Consider the following 23,685-nt stretch of genomic DNA (forward strand, 5'->3'; position numbering starts at 1 on the left):
AAAATTTTAAAACCTCCATGGGGACTCTAATCTGCATGGACAATGGAAACCCTCAGCCTAGGCCACCCCTTGGCACCTGCTGCTACTCAGTTGGTACTGGATGAAAACCCGGACACTAAAGCCTTCTGCTCTGGGAGCCTGCTGGCCCCATCCATCCAAGGCACGTTTCTCCCAGTCACAGGCGTATTGTCCTGAGCAAAGCATAATAAGTACCAGATCCCAGGGGAAGCTGCAAGGGCTGCTCTCAGTCGTGATGCTGAAGCGGAGTCCTCTAAAGGACAGTCCTTGCATGGGGCCAGCTAACACATCCGAGCACTGAGCACCAGGCTCCCCCAAAATGTCTCCCTGCTATGTATCCACTTTTCAGTTTTAGTTTCTTAGGGGCTTCGGTTCTAAACATGTCATTAGAGCTTGTTCAATTTCTTCTTTTTTTTTCTCCTCTGAGCTTGTTCAATTTCTTACTTCTTGTGTTCTAGCAGATTTACAAGGAGATACAGTAGTCGGCTACAGTAGTCGGTTCTACATCTTGAGGTATCAATAGTTGGCCGCTTTCAGTTTCTGCAGGCCAATGTGCGGGTTCCTCATCACACTTCTGGGAGGCAGGCAAGATCACTGGATCCCGTTATCCAGGCGAGGACAGGAAGCCCCAAGAGATAGATATGCCACGTCCAGGCAACTAGCAAGCAGTCTGGCTTAATGAATGTTGTGAGGGTACCTATTAGAGTTTATGTAATGATGCTTAGTGCTTTTTTCTGATTATAAAGATAATACATGATAATCATAGAGAATTTGGAATATCAGAATATACAAAGGGGAAAAGTAAAATCACTTGTCAGTCTAACCACAAAGAGAAACCTCTTTATGTTTCTTCCCATTTTTTTATGGTTATGCATATATTAAGGTTATCATTTATATACATTTTTACATTTTGCATATTTTCATTCGATGTATCAAGACCATTTTTGTAAGTTATCAAATATTTTATATATGTTTTTATTTTAGAGAGAGAGAGAACAAGAGCATGAGCAGGGGGGAGGGGCAGAAGGAGAGGACCTCAAACAGACTGCCTGCTGAGCCGGGAGCTGGTCACAGGGCTCAATCTCAGGACCCTGAGCCACCCAGGTGCCCCAGTCATTAAATATTTTTGAAATTAGCATTTTCATGACTTCCTTGCTAACAGTAGTTACAGAAGTATACAATTGTTCACATCCATTTTCTACTATTGTACCTTTAAATTGCTCCTAATTTTTTACGTTTTTTTTTTTAAAGATTTCATTTGTTTATTAGAGAGAGAGAGACCAAGCACAAGCAGGGGGAGCAGCAGAGGGAGAGGGAGAAGTGGGGCTCTCCTGCTTTGCAGGGAGTCTGACTCGGGGCTCGATCTCAGGACCCCGGGATCATGACCTGCGCCGAAGGCAGACGCTTAACCGACTGAGCCACCCAGGCACCCCAATTTTTTTACACTATTATAAATAATTCTGCAATGAACATCTTCATGTTTATTTTTCAAATTAGGTTTAAATTTTGCTCCTCAAAGCTCTATGAAGTGGGTACCTATTTCAATTTCCTTTTATATTGGATTTCTTCCATCATTTTGTTATTTTGGCTCTCACATTAATTTCTAAAACTTGATACAAAGTGGAAAGACAGCTCCTCATGCTCCTTCTACCAATTCCAGGTCTCTGAAAGCTTTTCTTCCAGACTCTTCAGTGGGCAAAACATTTATAACAAGTCTACTACGAAATAATGTTCACGGCACCCTGGAGCTTGAGACAAGGAAATACAAAACAGTGAAATAAATGGTTTAAGGAGTACTTTACTGAGAAATTAGGATGTGACCATGAAACATGAACACCATTTTCCTTCCAGAGAAAGGTTCCTTCTACAGTGGCAGAGGGGTTTGTCAGATTCTACAGGTTCTGTCAGATTCCTGCCACCAGCATGGGCACAGAGCGGCTGCCAAAGCAGCTTTGCATTTAATGGCCAATCATACCTACAGAAAGAGGCAAGTGGCTGATTCTGGGGTGGGGTTTTTCATGGCACTTGTGGGGGAGCTGAGCTGTCTCGGGGAAAAGAGCATCATCGTGGAGGGCGACCAGCTGTGGCCAAGTGAGCTGCCCCGCACTGACAGCCACGGGGACACCTGCTTCAGAAGGCTGCCAGGCAGCCTGGTGCCTGGGATGGAACCCGCTGATCACAGAGAGATGGCACTGCCTCTGCTGGCCAACTGTGTCCGGTGAATCACCTCTGCAATCTGCTTCTGTAATCACCATCAGACTCTCTGTGTCCATAATTGCCAAAATATGCAAATAGTTATTAAAATATTGATGAAAGAAAACCTACAACCATTCATCATCACAGAATAGCAGTTGTTAACTGCTTTTATCTCGGGAGAGCTTCGTGGAAAGCCTGAAAAACCTCTCCATCATCACACTGTTTGTGTGTTTGGGGGCTGTAATAATTCTGAAGTATGACTAGAATCAGAAGTGCCCACTTGCATTTCTATCAAAGAGTTGGAGGAGAAAGCCAGCATCTGGGGACTGGGAGCTGGGCGGCCCTCCCCAAAGGTCACATTTCCAGATGTTTTCACTCTGGTATATGCTTGGCCAGGAAAGAAAAGGAACCTCCAGCAAGGAAGAGAAATCTCTGTTCCATATTACTGGGACTCTGCAATGTTGTTTTATACCCCCAAAGTTCACTTGGTGATTTTTGCAAAATGCCAGACCAATAATTTTTATTTTAGTAATGACTCCCTAGAACCACCCTGTGTCCATTTTCCAAGTGGAAAAATGGAATCATAAAGACCTGAAATGAGGATCTTAGACAGAAGAAATAAAAGCAAAAACACAATTCTGAGTCTTCCATTGCTTTAGCCTGAATCCAATCTTTCTTTATTGATGGGCTGTTGCTTTTCTTATATCAGAAATTCATCCTTCCCACAAACTTGGATTCCATTTTAGCACTGAAGTTATTAGTTTTGTTTTCCTCTGGAATTGGTAACAGCTGGATGTGAGAGCCCTCTGGATGGGCTGCTCTTGTCACTAAATGGCCCATCTGGGGCTCTCTGGGTGATGGATGGTTCTTAAACAGTTTCCCTCTGGTAATGCAAACCAGCCGAGGCGCAAAATGAACCACAAACTTGCATTCGTGCACACCACGCATCAGTCTTATGGGAATGAGAGTGACACAGATGTCACCAACCAGCCTTTTTCTGGAATAGTGGTATTGCAGTTGGGACTTTTAGACCCTGCTGTCCAATATGGCAGCCACCACCACCTGTAGCTCCTGAGCACTCAAAATGTGGCTTGTCTGAATTGGGATGTCTTGCGAGTGTAAAATACACACCAGATTTAAAAGATTTAGCACAAAAAGGAGAATATAAAATATCTCTAAGTATTGATTACCTGTTCAAATGAGAATACTCTGAAGAACTGGGTGAAATAAAAATATTATTAAAATCAATTTCACTGTTTCTTTTTACTAGTATACAGTGGCTACTGGAGAATGACATGCTTGCATTTGTAGCCCACAGTATATTTCTATGATATGGTGCTGGTTTAAGTGGTCAAAAACATCCATTGGAAATTAATGGGAAATCTCTATACGTTATTTATTAGGGTGGCGGTGGGAAGGGCCGGTCCCAGTACTCTGTCCGGATGTGCACAGCATGAGCCCTCATGCTGGTGTGGATCCTTCGTTTCTTGTCTAGTCTATTTGCTCTCAGACCCAACTATTGTTCTCGCTTTTCTCAGTGGTATGGGAATGAAATTAGGAAGTCTGCAGAGATGGGTCCTGCTCACAAGAGGTGTACCACAAACCCTTTAAGTATCTTGATGCTGAAGTTATTTTTAGAGCTAACTTCACAAATAAAAGAACCACCAAAGCCCTGCCCCTGGAATAAAACTTTGCTTTTTGCTCAGTCTTCAACCTAACACAACACTGGACACACATCTAACTGCACAGCGCCATCAAATGTGAAAATCCACTCTTCAGCCCTGACCGCACAATTTCTGTCCATTTATATAAAGACCCTCACATATTGGATGAAGCATTGGAGACTAAAATCCCAACATGGCAAAAATCAAGTTTCTTCTGTCTCTTATCAGAGCAGACCCTGTGAGTTCTAAGAGCCCCACACTTCTCTCCCAGGGCCACCCTCCAAACTTCACCCCTCATCTCTGTACCTGCCACAGCCTTCCCGAGAATGTCTGCTCCAGCTTCTCCCTCTCCAAAACCTCCTCGATCGCCTCTGGAGAAATTTCCGTCACAGCTACAGTGCGCACGGAGCTCTCCTAGGGCCCCACACGTAAAACAGCATCGCATTCAGCTCTCCCCCTCACCTGCAGGACAGGCAGTATTATACCATCCCTGGTCCAGAGAAGGGGACCCCGAGGCCAGAGGGCCAAGCAGTCAGCCCAGATCACGGCGGTGAGTGGCAACGTCAAGGTCCTGGCCGCCTGCCTCGTGAGTGGCAATGTCAAGGTCCAGGCCTTTCCATGCAGCTCTGCTTCACGTCTTTCATGCAGCAATCCCTCTGCACCCAGTTCCCTGACACAGACCAGCTTCCTCTCTAATTCAAGCCTCCCACCCCTCAGTTTTCCTTTTGGCTCCCCCGCCCCCCCCACCTCTTGCTGGCTTCAGCTCACCTGGAACCCACCTGGGCCCACCCTTAGCCCGTTCTCCCTCTGGGGCAACCTTCTCCTCCCAACACCTTCTGCCAAGCCCAGGCGTGCCCGAAGGTCTCAGTTGCCACCTCCTGCTCAAAGCCCATTAGCAGCCTGGCACCCACTGTCCCTATTCTTAGGGCCGAAGGAACTGACCTCTTTGCTTAGGACTCTTCATCTCTAGCTTTCCTTTGAAATCTGAGAACCTCTTTGACTCTTCATACAAATTCCTGATGTTTTCACAAACGAGGGCAAATGTTTTTATTCCTTTCAAACCTTGCTTGACCCCCTGGATTCCAGACCCACCGCTGCCCAGCGGTGAGGAGAATGCCATCACCTGGCTCCGCTTCAAGGAACCCATGCCCCCCGCCCAGTGGGTACGTGTGTGGGCTCAGCCACCAGGTGGGGCTTAACTCCTGGCTCTGCTGTTTGCTAGCTGAGAGACTTTGGGAAGTTACTGGTCCCCTTCAAGCCTCAGTTTCTCCAGCTGCAAACTGGTAAAATAATCACAGCACCTGAGAAGTACTTCTGCTGGGAGAAGTGAATTAGCATGTGGCACGCCTGAAAACAATCTGTGTTAGATACCTGTTAGCCATCCTCAGTCTTCCCCGCGGCTGCTCTCTGGCCTGAGCAGGGATCACCTGCTGCTAACTAAATCCGTTATTTATCACTCCTTACTCTGTGTACACCACCCAGGCCAGTCAAAGAAATCTAGCTCGGGTCCCTCTATTTCCCTTTCCCGTCATTCGTTTCTGAAAGAACACCTCCCTTCTGCTCTCTTGCCCCTCCACCCCACCATCTCCTCAGTCACTGCATGTCCTCCTGTCTTCTGAAATCCAGCTCGGATTTTTTTCCCCAGAGAGTCTGTCTTGATTCTCTCCTCGGCTCCTGGTTTCCTCCGTCCTTCCAAATTCAGGTTACGTCACATCTGGGGTTCTCAACCCGGGGTGACTTTTGCTACTCCCCCAGGGACATTTGGCACTGTCAGGAGACAATCTGGTTGGAGTAGGGGGTGCTAAACACGGGGAGTGCCATCTAGAGGGTTAAGGGGAGGGATGCTTCCAAGCATCCTGCGAACACAGCGCGTTCCCCACCCCCACCCCACAAAGAATTCTCTGGCCCCAAAATGTCCATAGTACAAAGACCGTCAACCCTGGGTCGGCGTTGATGCTCCTGTTTAACAACAACAACAACAACAACAACAACAAAAGCCTTCTTGGCTGTTCGCAAGCCAAGGAGAGAAGCCTCAGGAGAAACTAAACCTGGTAATACCCAGATCCTGGGCTTCATAGCCTCCAGAACTGTGAAAAAATAAATTTCTGTTGTTAAAAAAAGAAAAAAAAAAAACGCTTCAGTGGTTTCACTGGTGCCTGCCAGCCAACAGCTAGATTTCTTTTGATTCTTCCATAGTACCTAAGACAATGCTGTGCTTAAAATAGATTGATTAATTGATAATGATTAATTTTCTAACTAAACAGCGAGCCAGGAATATTTTTCATCAAATGTCTGGGGTATGTCATCACAAGATGAAAAATAGCCACATAAATGTTTGAAACATCCTGTGCTGGTTGAGAGAAAAATGCACAAGTCTAGTCACCAAGCCCAAGTTTGTCCCACCACAGGAGAGGCTGGGGGAGTCAGAGAGCCCCCCCGCCGCCCTCACCCCCGCCCTCGACAACATCAAACACAATTACACAGGCCATCTGTTCATGACTGGTTTCATATCTGTGTTCTTTTCTAAGAACTTGACCTTTTGGTTGGTATCCATGGGATTAATATCATAGAAGACAGCAAAACCTGGTCATCGAAATCTAAGAGAAAACATGTCTTTTTTCTAGAATGGAAGTGGCAGTGAGGAAGGTGCATCAGTGATCAGAAATGGATGTCGAGGGGCACCTGGGTGGCTCAGTGGGTTAAGCGTCTGACTCTTGATTTCGGCTCAGGTCATGATCTCGGGGTTGTGAGATCGAGCCCCGCATCTGGCTCCACACTGGGTATGGAGCCCGCTTCAGATTCTCCCTTTCCCTCTCCCTCTGCCCCTTCACCCCCCGACTCGTGCTCTCTCTCTAAATAAATAAAATTGATGTCAAGTTGTTTAAGGCACAGGTAAACAGAATGCCTGGCCACTGTTTCCCAGTCTGCCACAGGTCTTTCCTGCCAAGATGATAACTAAATAAAGAGTGGGAAGAAAAGACCATCCTTCCTGCCGGCACTTCCAGTGGAGCGCTGGTAACTGGGTGGGGGCTTCTGTAGTGCACAGTGACCAAGCCCCTGACCCACTCCTGCCCAAGGTGAGGAAGTCGAGGAAAGATATCCTTGTTACACTTAATAAACCTCTCTGTTGCAGAGTGGAGAACAGAGAGGGTGGCCCCATCCCAAATGCCCACGCTTCCCTTGCTGGCTTGAAAAGCCTAGAATTCCAGTCTACTACAGAGAACTGCACACCCTTTGGGTGGAATCTGTAATAATAATTAGATAAAAGCTCTCTGACTTGGCAAGAGGATGTGCTGTCCTTCCAGATGACACGTAGACAACATTCCGAGTTCAGTAAGGTGGGCCTGAACCATGGAAAAGTTACACAAACTGAAAAAGAAACTCATTAAGGATCAGAGGCCACCATTCCAAGTGGGCCTTTCCTCTAGGTGTTTGCAAAATTCTAAATCAACCATGTCATCAACCATCTGATGGTTGCCAGATCCAGTCAAAATGTTCCGGCCTCACTGACACCTGGCCTGGTCAGCTCTCGCCCTCCCAAATGGATCCATTATACCCAAATGAGTGTCGAAGACTTACATCTTGTAAAACAGATGCCCCATGTGTCCTCCTGCTAGGATTTCTGGCTCTGGAGGAGCCCTGGACAGATGTACATGAGGAGGGCAATCCCACGTTGTGGGGGACAGATGGCAGCTCCCGCTCGTTCAAGCATCAGCAATCCTTTGATAGGAGGTGAAAGGCAAACTTGTCCCGTGACGCACAGGAAGGCAAGTCTGCGTCATGCAAGGTAGCAGGCTCGCCCCAGCCCCTTGACTCGGACACTCTAGAGGGGGGCCCGGCCATCTGTCTGAACAGAACCTTCTGGTGATTCTAGCGTATGTGCAGGTATAAGAGCCAGTGGCCTCATCAATAGCACAGAATCTGACCATATTAAAAACATTAATGTCATTAAAAAAAAATGATTCTGTTTAGGTATTCCAGATGATTCCGTCATTTACAACTTTACAATTACCTTGATAGAAATAAAAAGCACTCTGCTAAGAGTACAATTTGCATTATTATAGTGCCTCGTACTGAGTAAGCACTCAAGTATATGTTGAATACATGAAAAATGAACGAATGTATGAGGTTCTTCGAAGAAATGATGAAGTTAAAAGCCATTCTCCCAAGCGTTTCTCTGAAGCGATCTGAAGCAAGATAAACAATCCCAATTAACTCTGAGAGAGCCTAACAACTATTTAGGTCCAGTTCTATGTCCTTTAAATCTGTGCTGCCCAATATGCTAGCCACGAGACACATGTGAGCACCTGGAATGTGAGTAGTCCACACTGAATGTGAGTAGTCCACACTGAGTGTGCTGTGAATGCAAAATAACACCGGAAAGATTCAATACCAAAACTTTTTTAAAAAAAGGAATGTAAAGTATTTCATTAGTACTTTTTAGTACTGAATACACATCGAAATGATAATATTTTGGATACACTGGGTTAAAGCAAATGTATTATTAAAATTAACTTTACCTGTTCCTTTTCATTTTTTTAAATGTCACTACTGGAAAATTTACAATTACACATTTGGCTTGTATTGTATTTCTATGGGATGTGCTGCTCAGTATTTTTTTTTAAAGATTGTATTGATTTATTTTAGAGTGGGGGGAGGCAGAGATGGAGAGGGAGAAAATCTCAAGCAGACTCTGAGCTGAGCGCGGAGCCAAACGTGGGGCTCGATCTCACGACCCTGAGATCATGACCTGAGCTGAAATCAAGAGTCGGACGCGTCACTAACTGAGTGACCCGGGCGCCCCTGTGCTACTCAGCATTGCTCCAAGTGTGTTACTTTTAGCTGTGTGAGAGCCACGGGAAGCTTTAGTCCACTTCTACTCTATTGCTTTCTCTTCAGCATAAGGAGCAACCCATCCATCACTCATTCAAGGACCCTTGGGTATCAAGTTTCCATCCTTAGAAGAAAATAAAGAGATTTTTTTAAAGAATGCACTCCAAATTTTGATGGTATGTAATACGACACTCATCCACTTGCACTTGTTTTCTCCTAGACAGTGTTAATCTACAGCCTCCAAATAAATGGCCTTCACTTCTGTCCACTTCTGTAAGTTAGATTTTTCTTTTGGGGACCTAGGAAGGTAAATTTGGATAAATGAAAAAATGTGAGGAATTTTTCCCTTGCCGAACATGATGGCAGGAAGAGCCCTCACTTAGAGGGGCCCCCATTGTCCCACCATATGCCTTCTACCCTCTGAGTGCTGGCAGCAAGTGAGTCCTCATGCCCACCGCGAACTCTGGACAACACAGCAGATGTCTACCAGAAACACAAAATCACAGTTTATCTACCTTCCATAGCTTACTTAGTCTTGAGTTTTCCAGGGCACAGAAGGGAAGGGAGATAGAGCGCACATCCACCGTCCCCAAAACTGACTGTTAATTCCTACTCTACAGCATTAGATTCTAAAGGAGGAGGGAGAAAGGTCACTTGGAAAGCCAACAGTGAGTTGGTTTGATTATAACAAAGTTTCAGAAGGTGATTATTGCGGCAAAGTTTCATTGAGTCGCAAACCCCAGTGATATCACAGAGCGCGCAGGCACAATGACGTAGGGGCGTCAAGGCCGGATGAAGGAGAGGCAGAGACACTAAAAGTAGGTTATTTAGCAAGTGGCTCTTGGTTACGTCGGATCCCTAGTGTAGACTCCAGCCACAAAACACTCAAAACATACAGGTATTTTATGAAGCAGAATGTGGGATGGCTCCCTAGACTGTTAAAAAAAAAAAAAGAAGAAGAAGAAGAAGAAAAAAAGAAAAGCTCTTCCCAGGAAAACTTCAGGGAGCGCCTATGGCTTCTTTGACCATAGCACGTTCTCGAAGTCTTCTGTCCTGCCCCGTGGGGCCTTAATCCTTTGCTGACCCTGCACCTGCTCAGCCTCCGGTTCCTCCCAGTCCGGGCCCCGCCCGCCCCCTCGCCCTGGTCCATTTCCTCTCTCCTCACTGGCTGCTTTGTTTCCTTTTATTCCTGGGCTGCCTTTCATGCTACTCTACACTTGCAATAAGAAAACGCCTCCCACTTCCAGGCACAAAGAGCCTGCCCACTCTTCTGCTTAACCTCCTCCAGCGGGATTTCTTTCCTGAAAAGCCATTCTCGTCCCCCCTCCTCCTCACGCCCTGCACACTCACCAGCGAGGCCGCCTTGCTGGTCCGGAGCCTGTTTTGGCGGAACACGCCCTGCCCATTCTTGGATGAAGAGTCTTGTCTCTGACTTCCCCCTGAAACCTATTGACTGACTCATTCCCTCATTCGGAAGAGCCATTGTTCCATCATTTTGCTTTATCCTCTCAAGGACGCCAGTTAAAGGAATAATGAGAGTAATATTCCAATGAGTCATTTATCTCTTACTTTGAGGCGCCTACAGTTTACTTGTCGAATTTACGCGGGTGTGCGTGCAGCTCTGCATTCTAAAGTTATTCCCAGAATATGTCCTTCTTCCTGTTTAAGTAGTCGAACAGGCTAAATAACCTTCTAGAATATTCAGGTTCCTGGATTTTCATGGTCAAGCCAAAGAGGAGGAAGGATTTATTTCTAGACTCATAGGATGATAACACTGGAATGGATCTTTGCACTCGGTGGGTCTATTTTATATGCACTAAAATCAAGGCTCAGAGAAGCTAAAACACTTCTCAGGGTCACAAAGCAAGTGGAGGAGCTGGGATGCAGGCTCAGCTTGGGCTCATAACCATACACTTCACTGATCATAAAAAACGTATAGAGACTTGGGAGTCTGTAAAGTGCTATCGAAAGATAAGATATTTATCATACAGTTATCATTAATAAGTAAATAATAAGGGGAAAGATGTCACTCACAGGCACTGCAAGGAGGCTACTACACTGAATGCTCAAAGTAAATGAATTTGTAGTTAGCCAAACTCCTGAAATCCTGACAGTCCTGGGAGCTTATCAGGAGAGGGAGCAAATGCTGACTGGTAGAGGGGATTGGCACAGGCTGGTCCCCGGTCCCCAGGTGAGAGTGAGAGGCATCAGGGCTGTGCTTCTTGGCTTTCAAGGGTCTTGTTAAAAATGCAGATTCGGAGTCATTACGTGGAGTGGGGCCTGAGGTTCTGCATTTCTGATAAGCTCCCAGGAGATCTTGAGGTTGCTCCTCCATGGCCCACTCTCTGTGTAGCAAGGATTTAGGGATGGGTTTCAGAAGCAAAAAAGCCAATGTATAGGTATTTGCACCTGTCCCCCTCTGAGCCTGTTTACTTGTCTGCAAACTGAAGGAGATGTCCAGGACGATCTCCATGATTGCTGAGATCCCTTCAAGCTGGAATGTTCTATGACTCAGAGCACTGCTGAGGACCAGCCTACTTGAAGTCTGGGAGGTGGGTTCCCCAGCTCTTTCACTGAAGGGATCTGTGCATCTCAGTGCCTGTGGCTGGGAATGGGTGGGTCTCTAATTTCCACAAACACACGCCAGACCCTTGCTCTTTCCTCTGGCCATGTTCTTAAACCAGGTGGTCCCAATTTTTCCATCCCTTTGGTGCCACTTGAGCCTTTCCTTCCCCTCCTTATGGCTTCTGGCTTCCTCCGCTCTCTTGCAGTTGACCTGTTCTTCACCCCAGTTCGTTCATCATCCTACCCCCCTTTCACAGCCTTGTATATGAGAACGGATTATAATTACAGTACATCTCTTCTTCTTCCTTCCTGCCTGCCTTCCTTCCTTCCTTCCTCCCTCCCTCCCTCCCTCCCTCCCTCCCTTCCTTTCGGCAAAGCATGTCAATGTTGCTCTGTGTCATCATTTTGCTGATTTAACAGACTCTAAAGAATGTGACATTCATGTGGTGAGAGAGAGTCATTTCCCCTCATCTGCAACGAAGTGATACCTTTGCTTTCAGGGAGGGTTCATTAATTCTCTCATTAATTCTCTAGAAGAGATTCCAAATCTGTACCTATGTACACTTATGTAAGTCAAACCTTCAACTTATTAAGACTTATTATATTAAAAGAGACACCCAGCAGCTTCAGGATGGGAAGTACAGAGGTCACCAAAAATACCGATGTGGATTTAGGAATTGAGATTCGGCAGCGGGGACAAGAAAGTGTGGTCTCAGAAAGTGAAATAGCACCCCTTGGCTCAGTTTCTCTTCCCGTAAAAGGGAGGAAAATACCACTGGCCACCCATCTGGAGGACAGTGAAGGCAGTTCTGTAAAGCGCACCCCCAGAGGAGGGGAGTTGCTGGGTACTTTTCTCTGTTGTTATAATTCTCCACTCCAACCATCACAGAAAATTGTCCTAGCCTCACAAACAAGCTAATGCATTTACATCCGAAACTGGCCTCGGGTCCAACACATGGTACATTCCACAAGTTCACATTTCTACAGGAAGAAGAAATAATATAGGCTTCAATGAACATCCTGGATGAAAAACACCCAACCTCCCAAATCCTTCGGAAAAACAAAAATCTCCGGCTCCTTCCTTCCCTCAGAACTAGAGCCTTCAAAATCTTGTGGTATTTCCCCAAATACCACAATTTTGAATTGTGACATCTGGTTCCCAGCTCTCCCAGGCTGGATTTTTTTTTTTTTTAAAGAGACACTCAGGAATTTTGACATTCTGAGTTGCCACCCTGCGTTGGTGTGGGAGAATCACTGCCTACCCTTCCCTGGCATCCGTACACGCTAGATGATTCTAACATTTTCCCTCAAACAAGGAATCTACTTTTTGTTTGAGTCCTCAGATGCCTTTTTCTTTAAATGCCTTGTCTCTTCCAGACTGTATTTCAGACATGGTGGGACATGCTGCTCCGCCCCTCCCCTTAACTCATTCACGAGCGTCAAGGGACATCAGCCAGAGTCCCAGTGGACAAAAGGCCCCTGGATCTGCAGGCAGTTTCAAGAGGGGCGTTAGAGTGTCTGGATTCCCCTGCAGTTCTACTCTCTCCACCGAACTGGGCCCAGGATTTGAGAAGCAGGCCCTACAGACACGATGCGCTGGACATGGCTCTCTGTTTCTAGGCCACGGGTGATGGAGGAGTCAGCCAACGGGGTGGGAAAGCTAGATGATGTCGACAGTCTGGGGAAGAGGAAATAACTTAGGGGAAATGGCAAGTGCTACTTGTTCCAGTAAGACCAGAAATCTCTTGCTCGGGGCCTGCTCCCCAGGGCAACGAGATGGTGGACAGTTGTTGAAAGCACATGGGGGGTGATGGCAGATGGGCCTGCGTCCCCAGCTCTGGCCAAGTGACCTCTGGCCAATCACTTTCCTTTTCTGAGCCCTGGCTTTCCCGTGAATAAAACAGGAAACGAACGGGGCAGGAAGCAAGCAGCAGGGGAGAGAGGATGGCAAAGGCAGAAGGAGTTCCACGCAGGCAGGTGTAGTTCAAGTCCGAACAGAGTTCCTGGGCCTGGCCGAGTGTTAACGAAAAGCCGAAATATCCACGGCAGATAACAAGTACACAGAGGATACATGGGGGTGATTTCAGAGGTGAGCAGGGAGATGCAAACAGGATTTGGGGGAAAGGGGCAGAAAATATTGCCTTCTGCAAAGAAAACTGGCAAAAGCCAATCAAATTAACCTCCAATGATCCTGCCCCTTCTCTTTCTGGATTTTCTACACTGTGGGCATCTAGTGTGCATTACCCAAAGTGACTCCAAGTGTCAGGAAATTTTAACCACAGGTCCATCACAGACAGCAGACGCATGCTGAGACCCAAAATAAAGGAAACCATCACATTTTAAAGCAATTTTTATGGTGAATATTACCAGTAGAAATAACCAACACAAAAAGAAACCAGTATGGACTTCAAAAAATTAAATCACCAGGGAAATCTATCTTAGTAGAAGTCATAGTTCTGTAAGAAAATTCCTAATGGCAACTTCCATGATGTTGAAAAAAAAAAAAAAAAACCTGATTGAGAAAAAACTCTTAGTTATAAATTTTATGCAGAAAAAAATTACTCCAATTAAAATAATTTTAGTAAAACGAAAACAGAAATGGGAGAAAATTGGAAATAGTGTAGCTTTATAATAGAGAACATTGATTAAGATCTTCAATTGGCTTAGAGTAGTCTCAGAAAGTATTTTCTTCAACAAAAATCCATCAGTGTTGTTAAAATTCCAATTAAAATGTTTCTACTCTTAAACACAGAATTAAGATGTCTCTAGGGAAAAAAACTCCAGCAAGTCAAGTTGGTGGATGAAAACATCCTGTTCCCGTGGAACTCTTCCCAGGAATCACGCTATGCGGGGCGGTGCACAACCCAGGCTGGTCGGCCAGGGTTTCCTCAGGTTCAGGAAACTGCCCTGCTTCCTAAACATCTCATCTAGAGGATGTCCAGTCCAAGGACTAACTTGGGAAATCATGAAAGATAAACTTTCATCTTAGAAATGGTGATTGGTCCTGGATACTTCAAGAAAAGTTGTTGATGAGAGTCTGACCAAGAGTGGGGGGTAGCGGATGAAAGAGAAGAGGAGAAGGGGGGAAGAGGGGGGAGGAGAAGAGGGAGAGAGAGAGAAATAGGGGAAGGAGGGGGGCGAGGAGGAAGAGAGGAAAGGAGAGGGAGACAGAGACAGAGGGAGACCGAGACAGAAGGAGGCAGAGAGGGAAGGGAGACTCGCGCGGCCACTGTGTCCCACCTTCTCTAACTGCCCAGTAAAAGGTGCAGAGTGAAGCAATAATTCTTCAGATTCTGTCCCTGCCGCAGAGTTTTTTGAAGACCATCCTGCTTCCTTTGATCTGATTCTACCCTCACCAAGCAACCATTTGATCTTTGATCAATTTATCATTTTTTTCTTTTATGGATCCTGCCTTTGGTGTCGAGCCTAAGAACTCTGTGGTGTCAGGGTTACCGTGACACAGGGAGAGAGTTTCCTAAGTAACCAGTCTCGCTTTGGGAGCCCGACAAGCTGAGTTCCCATTTCGGCTCCTCCCGGACTCCCTCCCCTGGGGTCCTCCAGATGGTTGAGGGGTGGGAAGAGACAATACACATAATGGAAAGCAGAGAGGCAGACCCGCCGCTTTCCCCCATCGTGATCCTTGGAAAGGTCTATCCCTACTTGAAATGCCTCGATCCTGTGATTTATAATGCACTGGTTCATCATTCCTTTCTAGCCCCAAAGCAGTTGCTTAGTGTCTTATCATCCATGAGGGAACCGAAAAAACAGAGTATCCCAAGTTGTCACATTTCCAAGCAGGACTCCACTGACCCCAGCGAGACCTCCCCCACACCCCAACTGCCATTCTTGGATGTTTTTTTTAGCTGCAATGTAAAGAACCAGGAAAGGTCTTTCAGAAAAAAAAGAAGGGTAAGGCATTTCAAGAGACTGTAACAGCCTCTGAGACACGGAGCCTCCTTCTCCTCACCACCTCCTCCCCTCCAGAAGTCGGAGGACAGGCGAGCTGGTCCCACCCTTGGCGCAGCTTCACTCAGTTACTCAGACGGCTGGTTTCAAGTGCCTACCGTGGACTTTTATAAGGAGAGACCTCCTACAGATAATTAGAATTAATAACTAATAATAAGAAGTTTCCAAATCTAATTTTCATTTTTCCGTCTTCAGTCAGATAGCACAAAATAAATGTGCTAAGATTTCATTGAAACATAATCGTATTCTCCACAGCCAAGCAATACAGGGGAGCACTCCTAATAAAGAATTAGACCAGCTCTGCCATTTATTCCCATCACGTGGCAGGTGGAGAATCATTTTATGATAATCTATGTACGTGGAAGGCGAGGAGAGAACTGGGTGGGAAAAGAAGAATTTTTCTTTTTTAAAAACACAAAAACAAAAACCCCAACCATTTACTGAGCCGATCCTGAGAAGAACCTTGTAGGATATGTGTCATTATTCCCACTTTAAAACTAGCCTAACGCCATACGACTAGAGGCGGGGGCGGGGGGGGGGGCTCCATCTTCTTCCTTTCCCCTTCCCTCTTCTCTTTTTTGGACAGTTTATTGTGCTATAATGTACAAACCTAACAGTTATCCTCTGGAGGTATGCAATAACATGATCTTTAAGAAATGTACTGGGTTGTGCCACCAGCACCCCAATCCACTCTTAGACCCTTTTCACCATTCCGGCAAGTTCTCTCACGTCCAAGTGCAGCGACCCTCACTCCTGCCCCCACCCCAGGCAATCACTTGTCTGCTTTCTGTCTCTAAAGATTTGCCCTTTCTGGACATTTCATACACATGGAACCACACAATAGGTAGCCTTCAGATCTGGCTTCTTTCGCTTCGTGTGTGTTTACCATTTATCCATGTTACAGCATGTGTCAACACTGGGCTCCTTTTTTATCACTTAATGGTATTCCACCGTGTGGAAACCATTTGTTTATCAGTTTGCCCACTGATGGACATTTGGGTTGTTTCCAGTTTGGGGGTATTAGGTACAATGCACACCAGAGACATAGGTTTTCATTTCTCTTGGATAGATACCTAGAAACAGACTTGCTGGGTTATATGGTAATCTATGCTTACCTTCTTGAGGAATTTTGGGGAGGTGTTTTCCAAAGTGGTTGCACCATTCTACATCCCCACCAGTAATGCATGAGGGTTCCAATTTCTCCATATCTTCACCGATATTTGTTATTGTCAGTCCTTTGGAGTAGAGCCATTCTAGTGGGTGTGAAGTGGTACGTCATTGTGGTTTTGATTTGCATTTCCGTCTTTTCACGTGTTCATTGGCCATTCATATATCTTCTTTGGAAAAATGTCTGTTCAAATCCTTTACTCATTTTTAATTGGGTTGTTTGTCTTATTATTGAGTTGTAAGAGATCTTAATATATTCTAGATACAAGTACAAGATACTTTTATCAGATATATGATGTGCAAATACTTTTTCCCAGTCTGTGGCTTATCTTTCTGTTTTCTTAATGGTATCTTTTGAAGCACAAAAGTTTTTAATTTGGTAAACTCCAATTTGTTATCTTTTTCTTTCTACAGATCATGCATTTCGTGTCTATATAAGAACTCTTTTTTTTTTAAGATTTATTTATTTTAGAGAGAGAGCATGTGTAAGCATAAGTGGAGGGGGAGGGGCAGAGGGAAAAGGAGAGAGAGAGAATACTCAAGCTGATTCTGTGCAGAGCACAGAGCCCAGCAGGGCTCAATTCTAGGACCCTGAGATCATGGTCTGAGCTAAAATCAAGAGTCGGCCCCTTAACTGACTGAGCCACCCAGGCACTCCCGTGTGAGAAGTCTTTGCCTAACCCAAACCCATTTTCTCTATGCTCCCTTTAGAAGTTTTAGAGTTTTAGCTCTTAAATTGAGGTCTATAATCCATTTAGAATTAAATTGTGTGTATGGTGTGAGGTAAGGATTCAAATTCATCTTTCTACATATGGACAGCCAATTTCTTTATTTGTTATGGGTTTCTTCAGCTTTCCTATTTCTTTTTGAGTCATTCTTTTGGTAACTATGGCCTGCTAAGAATTTGTCCATTCATCTAAGTTGTCCAATTTGTGGCATAAAGTTAAAATCCTTTTAATACCTTAGGGTCAATGGTGATGCCCTGCTTTCATTCCTGATTTTGGTAATTTGTATATTCTCTGTGTCTTTTTTTGGAAGGGGTGGCAAATAATATAGTCAAAGATTTGTCAATTTTGTTAATCTTCTAAAAGAACTAACTTTGGGTCTCACTAATTTTCTCTGTTGTTTTCTGTATTCTATTTCATTGATTTCCATTCTCATCTTTTTTTTTTTCTTTTAAAGATTTTATTTATTTATTTGTCAGAGAGAGACAGAGAGCCCACAAGCGGGGGCGGGGGGGGCAGCAGGTAGAGGTTAGAAGCGGGCTCCCTGCTCAGCAAGGAGCCCGGCTGAGGACTGACAAGGGGTTCAATCCCAGGACCCTGGGGATCATGATCTGAGCCGAGGGCAGATACTTAACTGACTGAGCCACCCAGGCATCCCTCCACTCTCATTGTTAATATGGTCTTACTATGGCTTGCTTTGAGTTTAGTTTGCCCTTTTTCTAGTTTCTTAAGGTGAAAGTTTCAGTTACTGACTTTTTCCCATACTTCCCTCCAAAGCAAATTAGCTCCTCAGACAGATAAGCTGCTGGTTTTCAGAGTCTGCCCTGTCCAGGTAGAATTGCCTCACCTCTGGAATTCAGGTGGGCATTGAAGTAGCCCCAGGCGAGACCGTCATAGACACCCACTATTCTAACCCAAAGTCCACTAGATTTTCATGAATAACTGCCCCGCAGTTCAGATGAATTCTAGAGCCATGAAATGACTGTGACTACTTTGTCCAGTTTTCTTGTTGCCTCTTGGGGAAGGGATGTGCACAGCAACTCACGTCTGCCACGCTGTCCCATCTCTAAAGACCCTCTACTCTCCCTCATTTGAAACAAGATTTGGTTTCCTCCTTTACCCCATCTAGTACTTTCACAGATTCTGCGTCTCTGGGGGCGTGGGGCAGAGCTGGTTTTAAAAGTACTCATGTTGAAAAAACCACTCTTAGGTTATCAACTCAAAGCCAAAAAAAAAAAAAAAAAAAAAACACTTTAGTGGATCACTCAACTTCCTCAATATTAACAAGGATGAACAGAAACTCTGTACCTCTTAGAATCTGCATTTATAATAGAGAATTCCAATGGCACTCTTTATCATCCCTGGTTCCTAATCTTGCTGATTTTGCAGATGCTCCTTGCACTAACCAAGAGGTGGTATAGAAAATAGGATTGCAGAAGGAAAATGCTTCAAAGCCAGTGTAAAGAGCTGGGTTCTCTATGCACCACTTGAGTAGAAGATTTTTAAGCTGTGTGCTAAGGTGATGTGGGTACAGGCCATGCAGCTTCCATAGGCCCAGTTCTGTTTCTGAAGGAAACTGGGCCTGTCTCTTCCCCATGACATGACACCCTGGAAAGAATAAAGGCTGAGACCCAGGAGAGCTGGTTCAGGGCTCTGGCTCTGCCACTTTCTCCCATTTAACCTCTTCGGGGCTCTGTTTCCTTATTTGCAAAATGGTTGTAATAATAAAGTGTTCTTCCCAAACGTGCTTGGGTATGATCAATTCCGTGATAGCCCTGGATGGCCTTTACAAATGATTCACATGCTATAAATGTAAGGCTTTAAATTATGAATTAACATATAATTAATGTCTTGAAATCCCAAGACGCACTGGCTACGAGACAGACTGTCTCTCCACGGCTGATTCTTCCTTCCTCTGCCTGCCTGCCTCAGGACACAAGAAGGCTGCGGCAAGCAGACCACCACCATACACTCCCATCATGAACGCCTTTATTGCTCTTCTCCCGCATGGCTGGGATGAAGGATGGGGGCAGATGCCCAGAGGACAGAGCCGTGCTTTGGTACCTGGGGATGGCAGCCCACAGCACATGCTTCCTCTCAAGACCCACACTCCTATCTCGTGACACTGGAAAGCAGAGGCCTTTTGGCTGAGTGAGGCTGGGAAGAGAAGCCCACGGAGTAGGCGGAACAGCTAAGCTTTACGTTCACACAGAGTCACCACAACCCCTCTGCCACGCTTGTCCAATCATCATCGTGTCACTGCAAAGCTACATGTTCGCAAGTGAAAACTTTCAAGAGCAAGAAAAAGCTCTCTTTTTAACTAAAAATAGAACTTTTAAAGTTTGCCCTGTGAGGGATTAGGATTTGTTCTAATATGTTTAAAATGGGTCACTGTAAACTTTTTACATTTCAGTACAGGGTTCCAATATCTAAGGAAAATGAAAGCTATTCACCTCCATATATATCACGAATATATATCTTTGTTGCCTTAATAAAGGGAGTTTCTGGGACCTAGGCTGGATAAACCAAGACAGCAGGGGAAGATGTAACCTCCTCAGGTTTCTGGCATGGAAACCAGCAGTAAGTACGATGATTATAAAGGGAAGAGAGAGCAGCCGCCTACAACGATGGGTCTTTCAGGACAGAGGCTCCTTCTCAGATGCGCTTGGATTTCAAAGAAACATTAGGACCCAGAGCGTGGTGATGGTGGCACCTCTATTTGGTGGCACCGCCGGCCCTTGGCCTTACCTCCAACCACTTCACATCCCACCTCCTACTCAGGCCCTCCTGCCGCCGAGGGAACAAGGACTTCCCGGACACCTCCCCGGTTACGCATCACTGTCCAGTGCCCTGCCTGCCCCTCCTGCATGGGCACCTTGGCCCGCTTCCCACACGGCGGCCGAGCCCCAGTGGGAAGGGACCCGAGGCGAAGGGCAGCCCTTCAGGGTTACCTATTTGTCTCTCCAGGTCGGCAGCTTCATCGGGCGTGGCTCGCGGAAGGACTCCCGGGTCACTGAAGCTGGTGCGCAGCAGGGTCCCCATCACAAAGAAGAAGAGGATGCCACCAACCACGGGGATGGCGGGGGTGATTTTCACTGCTAGGTACGGACAGCTGCCAACAGGTTGGAATGGGGGGGGTGCGGGGGGAGGAGGAGAAAAGGAAATATAATGTCAGTAATCAACAGTGAACGGTCTATATTTTCCAAGAAGCCAAAAGCCTTGTTGGAGGGGAAAAATTGATTTCCATTAAAAATTCATCTATGTTAAGCATTTACACTTGGGGAGGACTGTAGTTCTCTCTTGAGGACAACTGAACCCTCCCTTCCCAGCCTCAATAACCCAGGCCCTCTGCTCCCACGGTGCTCCTCGGGAAAGACACTGGCAGGCAAATGACAATCACCGTGCTCTGCAATCAACATAGGATGTGCAGAGCTTGGACCCTCTGCAGTCAATGCAGCTCGTGAATCTGTGTGATCTTCCTGCCCTTCCCCGGAACTGCATAATAAAAGAAGACACCAGCTTCGAGCCATCTTAACCAGACCCAGCCTCTCCTTCCTGAGTCGAATACCTTCATGGCATAAAAAAGCTGAGAACCGCAAATTCACCCTTCAAAGGCAAGAAACCATTTTTCAATCTTTTGGAGCTACTTTATCCAAAAGAGGTTAATAAGCTATGGAAATGAACTTGCAAGCCAGTGTCTGAAGAGGCTTAAGGGAATTTAGGCAGCTGGGATATGATACACTCCTGCTTTCCAGAAGGCATGTGAGCTACCAGCTGAAGAACATGGCCCAACTCAATTCTATGAAACCTGCTCCCTGTCCTTCGGTCGTGGGAGGTGGCATGCAGCGAGGACCGGGATGAGTCAGGGGGACTAACGTCTATACCAATCGGGCTCTGGGGCAGCTTCAAGCACCGCGCTCTGGCCCACACTCATGGCCCCTTGATTCCATGCAGGTGGCGAGAAGCAGAGCGAGAACTAGCTCGATGCCTGGAGCTGAGTGGGGCTGGGATCTGCAATGACCATGGTCAGTTTGTTGTCACCACAGTCAGTCACAAAGTGGACATCAAGGAACACAACATGGAATCACAGAATTGTCATAGCTGAAATGGAAACCACCTCCTAGATGGTCCACCCCATCGGGCGATAGTCGTGCAGATACTCAAGACAAAACGAAGAGAGGGAGCTGGAGAGGAAAGATCTGCTCAAGACAAGGAGGTGAGCAGGGGGCTCCATCCTGAGCATGTTAGGGACCAGCACCCCATTCCTGTGCAGGGTTTGCAGAGGAGGTGGTGAGGTCACTGATCCTATCAAACAAGGGGATCTTGGCAAGAGTCCAGGTCTCGAGGACCACAGGGCATGATCCCCTTTGCTGAGGCCAGCATCAGGCCTGTGAGAATGTCTGGTCTTCTAGAGGCCTGATGAATTGGACAGGTCTCTGTGGGATGGTTACAGTGACCTGAAGACCAAATTCTCTGAATTCTCTGTTCTGAAGGAACCCAGAGAATTTCCAACAACTTTAAGAAGGTGGAGGAGGGACCCCCAACATGACTAGGTCTGTGGTCTCCAGGAGAATCAGCTGATTTAGAGAGACAAAAATATATGACCTAACATCTCTTTTGTCTCTCCCACACCCGCAAAAACAGAACAAAACAACCATCACTGATATCATGTCACACTTTACTCCCTGGGTTGTCAGTTGTCACTTCCCTTCATGGGACTCATGGGGAATCATGAACAACTGTTCATTGTCATTTCTGCGTCATTATGACCCTGCCCAAACTCCCAGACACTTAGAGCCTTTTTGAACATCCTCAGAGTTTCTTGTAGGAAAGTAAATTTGGCAAAGAGAGCCAGCAGACATAAAGAACTTGCTGTGGAAAAAGGGAATACAAGACTGTCTAACCTACAGACATCTGCTTTGTGAAAGTATTCAGTTAAATTGTGGAAAGGACTTTTTTAATCCAACTGATTTTGCTCTGCATTAAAAAAAAAAAAACAAACCATTGCTTTCCTTGAGTGTTTTCTGGCAAATACTAACATAATTAATACCCTTTAATGGGCTTCCAGTTTTCCTAAAAAATGTGAAAAGCTTCAAGTTGAATAAACAAACATTTAAGAGACTGGGGACACCACAATCTGGCAAATGACATTTAATGTCTAATCCTGGATTTGTAAAGGGAACAAGATTTAGACAATTAGAAGATTTTAAAAGATGGCTGCACTCAGGGACTTGATATAAAGTGACAATCAAAATCACATTTACTACTGAATCAAACTCGGAACCCAAATGTTCGTATGGGGTTGAATCCCAGCTCATGGTGTGGTGTGGTGCAGGGGGCTCTGGGGTTAGGTGCCTCTCAGGCGTGTCTATTATGTTACGTTTGGCACATTTGGACTGTGATGTGGAGCTTCTATGAAGAGCTGGTAATAAAAATCAATTGCTGCAAGTCTGTTGATTAAATCTCTGACTGTAATATCAACCTGGATTTAAGAGCAAGGAACTCAAACTCTAGAGGGTCATTAAGAAGTATTTGTGTCATAAAATATGACATTATCTTTGCTACACTACTGTCATATAAAAAACAACCTCCACCATATTAAGTCTTGAAAACGTATTAGGGTACCACAATCAGAAATAAACACAGCCCATATCAAAGGCATAAAATTGACCGTGGTACTAACAGATCTCTATTTATATTAGCCTTAAAATATGTTTTTCAAGTTTTTATATATTCCAGTTAGTTAACATATATGGTAAAACTGGTTTCAGATGTAGAATTCAGTGATTCATCATTTACATACAACACCCAGGGCTCATCACAACAAGTGCCCTCCTTAACGCCCATCCCCCGTCTAGCCCATCCCCCACCCACCTCCCTCCAGCAGCCTGCAGTTTGTTCCCTATCACTAAGAGTCTCGTATGCTTTGCCTCCCTCTCTCTTTTTTCCCCCTTCCCCTTTCCCCTATGTTCATCTGTTTTGTTTCTTAACACCCACATATGAGCGAAATCATATAGTATTTGTCTTTCTCTGACTTATTTCATTTAGCATAATACCCTCTAGCTCCATCCATATCATTGCAAGTGGCAAGATTTCATTCTTTCTGATGGCTGAGTAATATTCCATTATACGTATGTGTATGTCTGTATATATATATATGTCACATCTTCTTCATCCATTCATCTGTCGATGGACATTTGGGCTCTTTCCATAATTTGGCTATTGTTGATAATGCTGCTATACATATCAGGGTCCTTTGAATCAGTAACCCTAAAATATTTCTTTTAGTCTACAAGAATCTACTCTAGGTGGACCATATATGTGTGTATGTGTCTGTGTATATGTATTTTATAAAATGGTTGGGGAAATGATTATGTAGAAGATGATTTCCCAGAATTTAAATTTCAGGCCAAGCTTTCTCCTCTTTCTCATTATTCAGGAGTTTGGAAAGGAAACACCTGGAAGAGTCACGATGCAGCAGCACCCAGGGCAGAGCTGGACAATATGACGGGACAGACCAGGCAGTAGGATGGGATCCACTGTGGGTGTCG

General features: G+C 45.4%; 1 protein-coding gene across 2 annotated transcripts in view; it reads right to left on the reverse strand.

The window, feature by feature from the left end:
- Positions 1 to 23,685, reverse strand: part of ZDHHC14 (zDHHC palmitoyltransferase 14) — a 265,346-nt gene that overhangs the window by 88,339 nt on the left and 153,322 nt on the right. For both annotated transcript variants that reach the window (XM_088023819.1, XM_088023820.1), the window contains exon 2: positions 20,086 to 20,246. In XM_088023819.1, coding sequence (XP_087879945.1) covers positions 20,086 to 20,246 — 161 coding nt within the window. The remainder of the gene's footprint in view (positions 1 to 20,085; positions 20,247 to 23,685) is intronic.

Source organism: Eumetopias jubatus, unplaced genomic scaffold (assembly GCF_037043125.1).
Source record: "Eumetopias jubatus isolate StellerSeaLion01/CBP00866 unplaced genomic scaffold, mEumJub1_p1.0 scaffold_6, whole genome shotgun sequence".
NCBI lineage: Eukaryota > Metazoa > Chordata > Mammalia > Carnivora > Otariidae > Eumetopias > Eumetopias jubatus.